The sequence below is a fragment of the Pseudonaja textilis genome, chromosome 3 (genome assembly GCF_049901715.1).
Source record: "Pseudonaja textilis isolate UNSWEBS1 chromosome 3, rPseTex1.2, whole genome shotgun sequence".
NCBI classification, from domain to species: domain Eukaryota; kingdom Metazoa; phylum Chordata; class Lepidosauria; order Squamata; family Elapidae; genus Pseudonaja; species Pseudonaja textilis.
The window spans coordinates 109,509,999-109,523,168 of NC_141992.1; the positions used below are offsets into that span (position 1 = coordinate 109,509,999).

Sequence of the window (13,170 nt, forward strand, 5' to 3'; positions counted from 1 at the left end):
CATAAAACAGCATTAATAAACATCAGCATAGAAGAAGTCATAATTACTGATAACCCTATCGTCATTTTACAACATATAGCATAGACTACATGGCTGTCACCTGTGCCTCCATTCAAAATCCAAGAAAGAAAACATTGAGACTCCATTTTTATAGAGAAAAGTACTTTTACTGATATGAAATGATGGCAATAAAAAGACAACAAGATCTGAGGCAAAAGGCACAGAAATTACATATTGAAAGTTATTCCAAGTCTCCACCCCCAACAGTTCAAACTGGACATCCAATCTGAGGCGGGTATAATGTCATGTGGGTTACATCTTCAGGTGGCATCTCACACATCTGGTCAAGATGGTTGACCTTGGCCTAGAAAAGATAAGTAGCTGCATTTGCACAGAAAGCAGGAAAGCATCCCATCTTTTACAGTTCACACAACTTCAACCTCCAGCACCCATCCCCCAAGAAACCCAATTATCCCTCCTCCCATTTCCATGGCAGCCAGCAGGAGTCAAGCAGTTAAACATGTCAGGAAGAAGATCTTGGAGGCTGAGACATGGTTATTTTCTTCCTCATGGTGCCTAACAACATTTCTTGACATGCCTTTTCCCATGAACTATTTTGTACCTTGGTTCAGGGAGTGGCACATTAGGCATTGGAATGTGTTACCTCTGATACCTATTGAGGCCAAAGCAAGGCTTGATTTAATTGAATAGATCCTTTTGCACCACTTTTTGGCACTTAGAACTTCATTTTCTAGTTCTTTATCTATGTTGAGTACCAAATTTGATTAATTGCAAAGCAGTTGAGTACCAAGGTACCACTGTATGTTATAGCTAGGCAAATTCAAAGTGATTATTAAAATGAACAATAAAATCAAAACAACAGCAAGAGTTCCTAATTTGACAATGGAACCAGTTACAACAAGATACGCTTCCTTTCACAAAGAACCTTAATTTTTGTTCTAGTCTCTGGGGTAATAGAGAAGAGGTGGTTCAGTCCATGCCCCAGAAAGTGGAATCTAACCAGTTTGCTCTTTTGGGGTTGATTCAATTTGGATTCCTGAACTGATAAATGGAAATCAGACTCAACAACCCATCCAAACCTATTAACAGTATTTAAGGATTTCACAAATAGTTGGCTTTTTCCTAGTTTTGCTGTTACAAAACAAACAATAAATTGATAAAACAAACAATAAATTGATCAGAGGGTCATTCTATCTTCTTCACACTTTCTTGGATTATTTACAAAAGTTTTTTAGAGTTTTTAGAACATAAATATAGATAGTCCTCACTTACAACCATTAATTTGGCAAATGTTTGAAGTTATAGTAGCACTGAAAAAAGCGACTTACAACTGTTTTTCACACTTAATGACCATTGCAGCATCCCCAAGGTCACGTGATCAGAATTTGGACGCTTGGCAATTGGCTCATGTTTATGATGGTTGCAGTGTCCCAGGCTCATGGGCTCACCTTTTGCAGCCCTTTGATAAGCAAAGTCAATGGGAAAACAACATTCACTTAACCATGTTACTAACTCAACAACGGCAATGATTCAGTTAACAACACTGGCAAGAAAGGTTTTAAAATGGGGTAAAACTCACTTAAATAAAATCTCACTTAGCAACAGAAATTTTGGGCTCAATTGTGATCATGAGTTGAGGTCCACCTGCATAATCCTACAATTAAGGGTTTCAGGGAGCCTGTTGCTAAAATAATGATTTTGGGTATTATTTTTTTTTGTTATTCCTTGCAATATTAACTAGATCTGTGTTTTGAAGAATAAAAGAACTGAATTCAATGTATTATAATTATTCATGAGAGCTGACTCACTCAAATGCTGGGAGTGATCAGCGGAAAAGGAGATGGGGCCACCCTAGCACCTGCTGATTGGCCACTATAAAGGATGACACCAGGATGACTGTGGAGAATCTGAAGAAGGCGGTGTGAGACACAGCGGCATGGAGAATGCCAATCCATAGAGTGTCCAGGAGTTGGGCACGACTGAATAGCTGATGATGACGACGAATTATTCATTAAAGTAAGCATCATCAACATTGGTTTTTGTAAGAACTTTTAAGAGCTTTCACAATTTACTTTTTTTTTTTGCAAAGTCATCCTTAATATACTGCAAAATAGAATTCGACCACGGCTTCGTATAGGCCTTTCTTACTCAGTGCAAGAAACGTGTTGCTTGCATTTATCATCCATAGATGAAAGGTTTTCTGAAAAATCAAAGCTAACACTTTAAGCAGACAAATTTCTGAAGGGACAGAACAAGCATTTCTGATAATCACCATGAATTTCTCCAACAGAAAAAAAAAAATGAGGTAAACTACGAAGAACTAGAATTCAAAATATACTAGGAAACAAATAAGAAATTTTGCAACAATATTTCTTTTGACAAATTTTATTAAGCATAGCTTTACGGAGTTTTAAATACCGCAGGCAACCCAGACATGACCATTGTTTCATGAATAAATAAAGGCATAGCACAGCAAAATACAGCTGAAGGACACAGATTGGATTCATACATTGATGCTGACTTAACGTGCTGTATGAATTATGTTCATCAACAGATTAACTCAGATTATATAATAAACTAGCAATAAATACATGATCCACACCTAACTAACTCATACTCAACTGCGTGTGCAAGCAATGTCACAGAATGACTAAGCAGTTTTCAGTTTGCGCTTAAATTTCTTAAAACATTTAACTTTGCTTTACATCTTTATGAGACCCATCATATATTGTGTAAATGAAAACAACTGAAAATGCTGCCTCCTCCTCCACCAACTACCCAGAAGCACAATTTAAATGCAACAGCTTGAAACTTCGTATGTAAAGAAGAAAAGTGATTTGATTGTTTCATTGCGAATTCAGTATTTGTTGTTTATATTCTGTATATAACCTCCAAACAACATATCAAGGACCCCACATTCTGTATTTATGATACGTGCTCTGAACCAACCAACAATGAAAAAATCAGGGAATTAATATGCAACTGGATATGATTTCCTGAAAGTCATTTAATACTAAATGTACAGTGTAAGGACTGTAACCGAGGAAATGCATGTGCATGCTATCATTATTATCCTCTTCAGTAGTTAGAAGATGACTTCCAGATCAAAGGTCTTCCAAGCAGCTTATAAAACAGATTAGGTAATACCCACAAGATGAAGGCATCTGTAAGAAGAACCAACTTTATGTAATATCTTCAACATGTCCCCTCAGTTGTCTTTTGCCATGCTTACTTAATTTATCATTCTGTTCCTATAACAGCAACTAATAACAGAGTGAAAGACACCTTTTCAGCCTATTGAGCAATCTTTATGAGATACAAACATGTCCAAGCTTCAGAAAGTGATGGTATCAACAGGAATTCCTTAACAACAGTTGCTTGTATATGCATGATAGGGAGAAAATAAAACAATGATGTTCCTTGTTCTTTGGGCCAGAAATGGAGGTCTGCCTTATCAGAGATATATGAGCTGTATATGCCTTGGGGTTGTCACTATGGCTAAGTTGCTACGTGCCATGAGCTGAGAGCTTGGGTGTTCTGCCCTCAATCACAGTGACACAATATTGTCAGTGGCAACAGCATATTTTTAGGTAAGAATGAATCTGGCAAAACGGATGTGACGAAGAGTAAAATGCAGGATGTTTGCTACCTGAATAAAACCAGGCTTTTAATGGCAGCCAGGTTTTTTTTTCTTCCTGTGTATATTCCAAACTCTTACGTTGTGCAATCGCAAGAAATGGGAATTCTTAAGGATGAAGTTCCTTCCGCCGGAATAGTCCCATAATTGATTGATTTTCATATTCATAGTAAACATCTTATTCTCTATTTAGTCTAAACTTCCCCATAGGTTATGCCTTCTTTAAAAAAATATTCTTACATACTGTCCATGTTCATCTTTGGCTTGTTAACTGATGGATATCTCTTTATCTAGTTCACAGAGATATTGATTTCTGGTCCTTTTTCTTGGTACATAAGTTCAGACTAAAAATGAACATAAATCAAAGAAACAGTTATTAGAAGGAGAGAAGCAGTATACGTACTCTCATTCATGCTTTTGATATATTCCACCCCCTCAGAAAATGATTTTATAACTTCTAAAGAGACAAAGGTACAGTGGAGAAAAAGTCAACTTACAGAGGGATCCTTTCTGAAAAGAGGATCTTTTATCCCTCACTCTGTAGCATCTGGAAATTCTTAATCTCCATTCTAGACAATTGCTAGCTTTTCTCTAAGTGTGATTTGCAACAGTCCTACTTTGCTGAAAACTACAGTCTGCAGGCGCAGTGCTAGAAGAGAGACTACTTGAGCAGAGAATTGGGTAGAAGACCTCCAAGGTCATTTCCAACTCTGTTATTCTGTTACGGTATCTTGTCAATTGTAAGAAACAAAGGACATATCTTGTGAGTTGCTTGTGGAGCAAACAGTAAAGAGTACCTAGCAGCTGGAGCTAGTCATCAGCGATTAGTATTATCCAGAAAAAGGGCATGACTATTACTCTGCTAAGTCAAAATAATATTGGCCCTGAAAGGAAGGCTGATAAAAGTTAGGGTGATAAACATAAAAACACAATCCAAGCTGATAACCAGCCAAGCAAGTATATCTTCTGATAGCTAAAACTGAAGGCTGCAAGAGGCTAGGTATAGAAGTGCCACTATTTTATCCCCCCAAAGGATGTGTACCCATGTTGTGAATGAGAACTTCTTACACATACAGCACATTACACACTTTTGAGTATTGTAAATGACAACAAAAATATAAAAGGAAACCTAGTCCCTGCAGTCCCACGACCATCAGTTTAATGATTGCCAATATTGATCAACTAATTTTCTCAGACCTCAAAATGGGGATTGAGCTAATGTGCTAATTCCAGCTAATATGGATTACAGCTCCCATCATTCTGAAGATGACTTCTGAAGGATTTGCCTGGGAGTGGTAGGAACTGTCTGCCCATAAACAAATTATACATCTTATTTCTTCAGTAGTTTACACTGGAATTTTGAAGTGATGGTGCAGAAAGAATGTCTAATTACTACCCAGTTTAGCCCTTTCCCAATCTTGTTCATCCACCAAACTATAACCATGCTCACATCTTCACTGTCACTCTCATCCTGATCTTGTATCCTCTTCAGCTTTTCTTCTTCCTCTTTTTTTTCTTTTTCTGGCATAATATCATCTAACCAACTCAGATGTTGTAGAGAGAAGATATATTCCATTGCCTTCCGAATACCGACTAGAGCCAGCAACTGGATGGTGAGATAATCATCACATAAAATTAGTCTGCTTGTAATTATTAATAATTTAAATAATGTTATTACTGCATATGCAACATGACAACAGAATATAAAAATGCATTAAAAGGTCCAAGAAGTTTGCAGTTGAAATGATGAAAAAGAGAACTGGAACAAAAGCAAAGACAAAGCTAACAAGGGATTAGAATGAGCAAATGGGGGTATTTGTCTTTACATTCTGGTTTGCTTTGGAGTGAGAACTAAGGGATTGTGCCAAAGATTTCACACAAAATATGAATTTGAAGAGGTGTTTGAATGAGAACAAGAACTGCCAAATTTTGTTAGGGAATTGTAGATACAGAGATGTTCCTCCCATTCTCTTACACGAAGAGGTCCTGGTTATCAGTGGTGGGATTCCAAATTGCGCGCTATCGGTTCTATGAGAGAGCGCTTCACAAAGCTCTTCACAGTAAAAATACTTCTGAAATACTTTTAGAAAACTATTTTGGATTGCTTTGTACTGTAGGGTAACCAGACATGGAAGGACAGCCTTAGGGATGGCGTTTATTCTGATTACTATTTGCATTTGTTGGGGGTTGTTGGTTATACATTTGTATTCCTTCTTTTGCTATACAGTAAACTGCTTTGCATCCTTTGAAATATGCAGTATATAAACATGTGTATGAACAATCAGACAAATAATTACAACATTTTAAAATAATAATTACATCAAGATTAAAATTCAGGTTTGAATTAAAAATCTGATAGAACCGTTGAAAGCAACCAGTTATTTTAAAACAATGGAATGTTTATTTCAAAATATTGATGTAAAATATTAATGTATATAAAAAAACCAGTATATCTGATACATATTCAGAAAATAACTGACCATAAATGGGTATGGCTAGGTGGAATTAGTTTTTTTTCCAGGTTGTGTAACTTAAGGATTGTATAGGTAGAGGTAGAATGCTATGGACAATAAAAGGCTTTTCTGTACATAGGAAAAGATCTTGGGCAGATTCAGTCATTCCCTGCTATACTACAAGACATTCATGTCCAAGGGCTCTTACCATTAAAGGGAATATAATGGCAGCTGCAGTTGACTTAATGAGCCACAGGACAGCAAGGCAGAAGATCTGAATGAAGGTGTAAAGATGCACTTGGCATAGTGGAACGTGGCGTAGATAAATGAAGTCTGGCTGGTGTTTAGCAGGCATCAACAAGAGTTGAAGTCTCTCCGTGAACTGGAAAAAATGAAAGCAAAAAATATAGTGGAAGCTCCCCAGTAGGAATCAGTGCCTGCCCACTTCTCTCTCTGATATCAGATTGGCCCTGCCCAAGTTATTTCAAGGGGCTCCTCGGAGCTGAAGGAGTCCTTTGAGTCTCTTTTGATGTGAATGGTTACAATGGTTCATCAGCATGAGCAATATTACACATTGCTTATTACTTATTATGTATTGTTATGTTTTAATGATATTACCATTTTGGGAGATCTATAAGCCACTCAGAGTGAGGCATAGGAAAATAAATGAATGAATATTCCACCTCTCCCTGGAATTGGGTTACTTAGATTAGCTCTAAGATGTTAAAAGAGAATTTCCAATACATTTCAGGGTTGCTTGGCTAAGCATGGCTTGCTCTGCATTTCACAATTGAAATTACAGATCTGGAATAATAAGTGAATCAATGGCTGATCTGGTTCTCCTCCTTACATATTAGGAATGCTCTGACCTCCAGCTTTACTTTTAAAAGCACCTCTTGCATGCATTTATCTTCTGCTTTATTAGCACTGTGGACTTCTTTGTGGTGGTTAAATCAGCAGGCTAGAAACCAGAGACTGTGACTCTAATCTGGCCTTGGGCATATAGCCACCCATGTGACCTTGGGTTAGTCGCTCCCTCTCAGGCGTAGAAAAAAGACAATGGCAAACTACTTTTGAAAATCTTGCCAAGAAAAGCACAGGGACTAATCCAGAGAGTGGCCAGGAGTCCGATTACAGTTGGAAGGGACCTTGTAGGTAATCTAGTCCAACCCCCCACCCAAGCAGGAGACCCTACACCATTTCTGACAAATGGCAGTCCAATCTCTTCTTGAAAGCTTATAGTGGTGAAGCTCCCATAACTTCCGAAGGCAAGCTGTTCTATTGGTTGATTGTTCTCACTGTCAGAAAATTTCTCATTATTTCTAAGTTGAATCTCTCCTTGATGAGCTTCCATCCATTATTCCTTGTCTGGCCTTCAGATGCTTTAGAAAATAGCTTGACCCCTTTCTCTCTGTGGCAGCCCCTCAAATATTGGAACACTGCTATCATATCTCTCCTGGTCCTTCTCTTCACTAGACTAGCCATGCCCAGTTCCTGTAACTGTTCTTTATATGTTTTAGTCTGCAGTTCCCTAATCATCCTGGTTGCTCGTCTCTGAACTTTTTCTAGAGTCTCAACATCTTTTTTATAATGTGGTGAACAAAACTGGATGCAGTACTCTAGATGTGGTCTTAGTAACACTTTACAGAGTGGTATTAGTACCTCACTTGATCTTGATTGTATCCATCTGTTAATGCAGCTTAGGATTGCATTGGCTTTTTTGGCTGCTGCTGCACACTGTTAGCTCATATTTAATTGGATGTCCACTAAGACTCCAAGTGTAGGACTTTACTTTTCTCTACATTGAATTTCATTTTGTTAGATAGGGCCCAGTGTTCAAGTCTATCAAGATCCACCTGACAGCTTAGTATCATCCACAAATTTGATAAGTTCCCCTTCTATTCCCTCATCTAAGTCATTTATGAACATATTGAAGAGTACTGGGCCTAAGATGGAACCTTGTGGTACCCCACTGCTTACTTCCCTCCATGTAGATGTTGACCTATTAAGGACTACTCGTTGAGTATGGTTTGTCAGCCAGTTACGAATCCATCTGGTGGTGATGCTATCTATCCCACTTTTTTCTAGCTTACCAAGAAGTAGGTTGTGGTCTATTTTGTCAAATGCCTTGCTGAAGTCTCTAAGTATATTATGCCCACAGTACTTCACTGGTCTATTAATTTAGTCACTATGTTGAAGAATGAAATAAGATTGGTTTGGCATGATCTGTTTTTAAAATTGATTCAAAGGCACCAAACAAACAAGTAAACAAAACTCACACAACTCACACAACTTCTTGAAAATGAGTACACAAACACCAAGGAGATCTTAATTATAGATAGTCCACATTATTCAGACTATATGTCTTGGAAAATACTACATACTCTGCTGATTGAATTAAACTTCATCAAAAGTCACACTACCACCCTCCCCAACCCTGCAGAATGTATTTCTACAATTTCTTTGCACTCACCTGAATACTGCTAAGTGCGGATATACCCATATAAAAGAAAATGCCATACAGCACAGGCATTGGGATAAACTTGGGATATGAAAGAAAGAAAAGTAATCACATTTGAAGTATGAGTCACAAAATACTGTCTTTAAGGTCAGTAAAACATCACTTCAATGTTTGCTTTACAATGAATTGATTCAAGTCCTTCACTCTGGGGATACTAAACATTTTTGCCTTCTTTTTAGTGACATCTCTTCAGGTAATTTTCCCTTCCCTGTGGTAATCTTTCTCTGTAACAGTTTGGCTATCAAAATGGTCTATTCAGTCTACCTTCTCTTAATTTTTCAAAGCCGAGAGGGATAAAAAGGTTATATTATGTCATGGCTTATTTTAAGGAAATCCACATGATTTCCAAGTCCCACACACCCCCAGGGTGCATCCTGTGTAGTATTTTCTGTTAATATCTGTAATATTGTATTTCCAGGTTCCTGCTGATTTATGTTGCCCTTCTCTGCACCCAAAAGTACAGTGCTTGAAGAACAGGGTTCTGCTCAATGCAGCATGCAGTGGAACCATCTCTCCAAAGAGAAATCATACAGTCACAATCACACATCTGGGAGGCCTGTATTTTCCACTCTTAAGTACACAAAAATGAGAACAAATCCCACAGCCAGTCCCTTTCTGTTCTAATATTTTCCAGCAATACATTAGACTGAAATTCAGATAGCTGAATTCAGTTTGCTACCAAAATATTTTAGACAACAAAATCAAAGCTTCACATGAACAGTGGGAAATAAAACAACAAATCTATGTATCACATAGTTATATGAATACTTTTTAAAAAATCACCTTGAGCACAGGAGCAAGAAACACAGACAATCCTGTGAGAATAAAGACCATCAATCCTGTAACTCTTTGTTCCCTGTAAGAAGAGTATTTCTAAATTAGGCCTTCATATTTCAGCCATTTATTAATCCCATGTCATAAATCAATCCCAATCTTCCTAAATCAGTCATCTACCAATCCCACTCAAAGCATCAATCCATCATTTCCTACTATTTAATATGGTCTTCCCTAATTTGGTGTTCTTCAAATGTGCTGTGTTAAAACTTCAAATCCCAAAGTGAGCATAGCCTGCAGGAATATTGATTTTGAATGTTGTATATATTTCCATGTTGGAGAAGGCTCGTGTAGATGAAAGAGATTCAGTGACAGATAATAATTACTCCATTTTTGAATCCTTAAAAGTGTGATCTGTTTCTAATACCTGATTCCAAGGAACTTCGGCTGTTCTCCTGGAGCATTAGTAGTGCTTTCTTTCTTAAGGCTGTCCATATGCGCCAGAGATATGACTGTGGCAGACACATACCAGGGCAAGCCCATAAACGATGTAACAATCATCAGTAGGGAAACACAGAGGAAATCTAGATGAAATCCTGCCCCTTTCTGGAAGAGAATATTGGAGATAGCACTAAGAGATGTGGGCTGGATAATGCATTGTAAAGTGTTCTATTTTAGACTATGTCTTCTTTAACTGATTGGAATGATAACATTTTAATAAGTTGTGTGACTTGTATAATTGAGTATGTTTCCAGAATTTCACTACCAGGGTTAGAGAATTTTATGTAAGATTTCGTATATAAAACAGAAAATGTTGCAAATGGTACTAGGAAATTTTGTATGAAGCCTGATGGCACAGTGGTTAGAATGCAGTACTGCAGGCTACTTCTGCTGACTGCTGGCTGCCTGCAGAATCTCACTGGCTCAAGGTTGACTCAGCCTTCCATCCTTCCAAGGTTGGTAAAATGAGGACCCAGGTTGTTGGGGGCAATATGCTGACACTCTAACCCGCTTAGAGAGGGCTGTAAAGCACTGTGAAGTGGTATATAAATCTAAGTGCTATTGCTAAATATTGTCTACTAAATTTGAAGAAGTATTTATTTGTGTTTCCTGCTTTGGTAACTAATGCTTTATCTTCTTGCTTTCTTCCAATATTTGCCTTTAGAAATAAGGGTTTCTTCACACCAGCAACTACCGTAGTGAAAAACAACACAAAGAGAGAAAAATGAACAATCTGCAATATGCAAAGTTTATTCCTCCTTTTAAGAATAAATAAGCTTGGAAGACAGAATGGATGAAGCATGCAGCCCCTTTTAAAACAATTTCCAGTATGCTCTATAAAACCCTTTAAAGCTTGGGTCCAGATTATACGAAAACATGCCGTATAAGCTTACTTGGCTTTAAAAACCTGTTTCTATTACATAATTATCTTTGAAACACAAGTTTAGTTTCAACAATTATTCCAGTGTTCCTCAGTTTATGGTTCAATATATGTATGTTTTAGAGAGATTTTACAATAAACTAAAGCATTACTACATTATACAGCCCAACAAATACTGACCTGCAGTTTATATTCCTTGCGATTGAGAATGACAGCTGTTATCTGTTGATCCATGAAGATGAGGATGGTAACTAGAATGGCAGGTACTGAAGACACTAAATATATCCACCAGGGATTTGCTCCAAATGGAAATACAAGCCAGTCTCGCTTGGGATTTGTAGGCTGCAGAGGGAATAATTGGAAAAGGTTAGCAAGCCATAGGATGAGTTGGGGGTAGATAGCAGATAGATAAGCATTGCCTCTTAAAGTATTTGGCAAAGCATATTTTCATCTTAATTCTTGTCTAATCAAGAAAGAAACTATCAAGGCTGAGTGATAGTTCCAGCTGATTAAATTGTAGTGGGATAATTTTTTTTTAAGTTTTATTGATTTTTTAAAAACAAACATAAACAAACAAAACATAAAACATAAAAACATAAAACATCTTTTTTGAAAGCAGCTTGATCCCGGGTTACATCTCTTCGTACAGATACAAATTCAAATTCATGTTCGTTTTATATACCATTCCATATCTTATTACCATTCTACATTTTCTATATAGCTTCTCCTCTCTTTTAACTTTCTTAATTTTATTTTATTTATTTCATCTCAATTCAGATCATTATACTTAAATTCTTTGTCTGTCCTGTTTCCAGCTGTCTATTATCTTTTCTCATTAAACAAAATTTCTCCTGTAATCACTGATTGGAGTATGACGCCTTTATATCTTTTCCCTAAATTTATAACACTTAGTATAATACATAACTTCCATTCGGATTCTGCTTAGTACATTCTAAAGTTACACACTATATTTTAAAAAGAGAAAAAATTATAAATATATAATATAATTAAAACAACAATCCATACCAATTCAAATCTATTATTAATATTAGTATTCATTTAAATCTTAAACATTTTACACATTATTTCAAATAAGTATCATACTTCTATGGGAACACATAAACTTCCCATAGTTACTTCCCCCACCCCCACTTCAGTCATATTTTAAAACATTATATCATTAAAATGTTCCCATTCCTTCCTAGTTCAATTCTCTCATTTATTTCATTTCATTTATTTTGTTCACAAAAGTTTCACTGAATTACACTGAGTATTTTATCCCACTTTTTAATCATATGTTGTTTCCAATTTTCTAACATTATTTCTAATACAAATATAACAATACAATCTTACATACCTTTGCAGAATCACTTTTTCAGTTAAATTTTTACCCATTATCTCTAAATAAGTCCTGTTTCTTTACATCTTGCTCCACACCTTTGTAGCTTCTCTTCCCTTCCTTCCTCCCTTGCTTCTTCTCTCTGCCCTTTTTACCCCCTTGTCTCTCCACCTCCATTTCCCTCTTCTGTGTGCCCCTTTTCTGTTGCTTTCTACCATTATATTCACTTTTCACCTTATTTTTCCCTTTTTTGGTTGTTTTTTGGGGTCTTAAAGTCTCCATTCTCTTTCCTCCCTTTCCCCCTTCTTCCCTAAGTAAAATTACTTCATCAAAGATGGATTCTTCTTTGTCCCAATCTTCTTGTTGTGCAGTCTTTTCTTGTAGTTTCTCATAGGTACAAATCGCCATTTCTAAGAATTGAAAAATGGAGCCAAGAGAGCCCTTCCCTTCTTGTTCCTCTTCTTTATATTTTTTAAATTCCATTTTCAGTTCCTCCACAAGTGATGTCATCGTAAAAAAAATTTCAAACAACCACCCAAGTGTTTTTAGTCATTCAAATATAATTTCCAAAAGTCCCAAAGTCACCAAGCAATCCAAATACACACAAGCTGTTTCTTTTAACACTTTCTTCTTTTTTCACTTTCTCTTCCTGGGGTTACTATTTAGTTACAAAGTTCCAGTTAAGATGTATCTTTTAGAAGTCTTGTTAGGATTTAATCAGATTCTTTTAAATTCCAGGCAGTCTCCTCCTTCTAAATCCTACTCTTATTCTTTTCCTCTCCCTTCCCTCTTACAGCAAAAATAAATAAAAATTTTAATGTTCAGAAATCCTTATTGTCGCCTTGACATTTAATTATCCAGTTTAATTACCTCTTGATGCCAAAGTGGGTTTTTCCGATTTCTCATTCATCTCTGTTCACTGTCAACGTAAGGAAGGAGAGTGAAAAAAAAAAACCTTTCCCTTTTCACTTTTATTCACTACTTCCGAATCTTCTTTGGGAGCGATGTGTCTTTTTTAAAATTTAAATTCCAAGATACCTTGAT

General features: G+C 36.6%; 1 protein-coding gene across 4 annotated transcripts in view; it reads right to left on the reverse strand.

The window, feature by feature from the left end:
- Positions 1-226: 226 nt before the first annotated feature.
- SLC4A9 (solute carrier family 4 member 9) overlaps positions 227-13,170 on the reverse strand; it is a 43,349-nt gene continuing 30,405 nt past the window's right edge. Inside the window, exons 15-22 of one of the 4 annotated variants that reach the window (XM_087930576.1) lie at positions 10,968-11,129; positions 9,834-10,012; positions 9,416-9,488; positions 8,585-8,653; positions 6,320-6,493; positions 5,109-5,264; positions 3,903-4,002; positions 227-364 (exon numbers count right to left, since the gene is read on the reverse strand). In XM_087930576.1, the coding sequence (XP_087786702.1) occupies positions 3,949-4,002; positions 5,109-5,264; positions 6,320-6,493; positions 8,585-8,653; positions 9,416-9,488; positions 9,834-10,012; positions 10,968-11,129 (867 nt within the window). In that variant the 3' untranslated portion in view covers positions 227-364; positions 3,903-3,948. Of the gene's footprint in view, positions 365-2,390; positions 4,003-5,108; positions 5,265-6,319; positions 6,494-8,584; positions 8,654-9,415; positions 9,489-9,833; positions 10,013-10,967; positions 11,130-13,170 lie in introns of those variants that run through there. The other 3 variants (XR_015743039.1, XM_087930575.1, XR_015743040.1) reach the window with 3 other exon arrangements.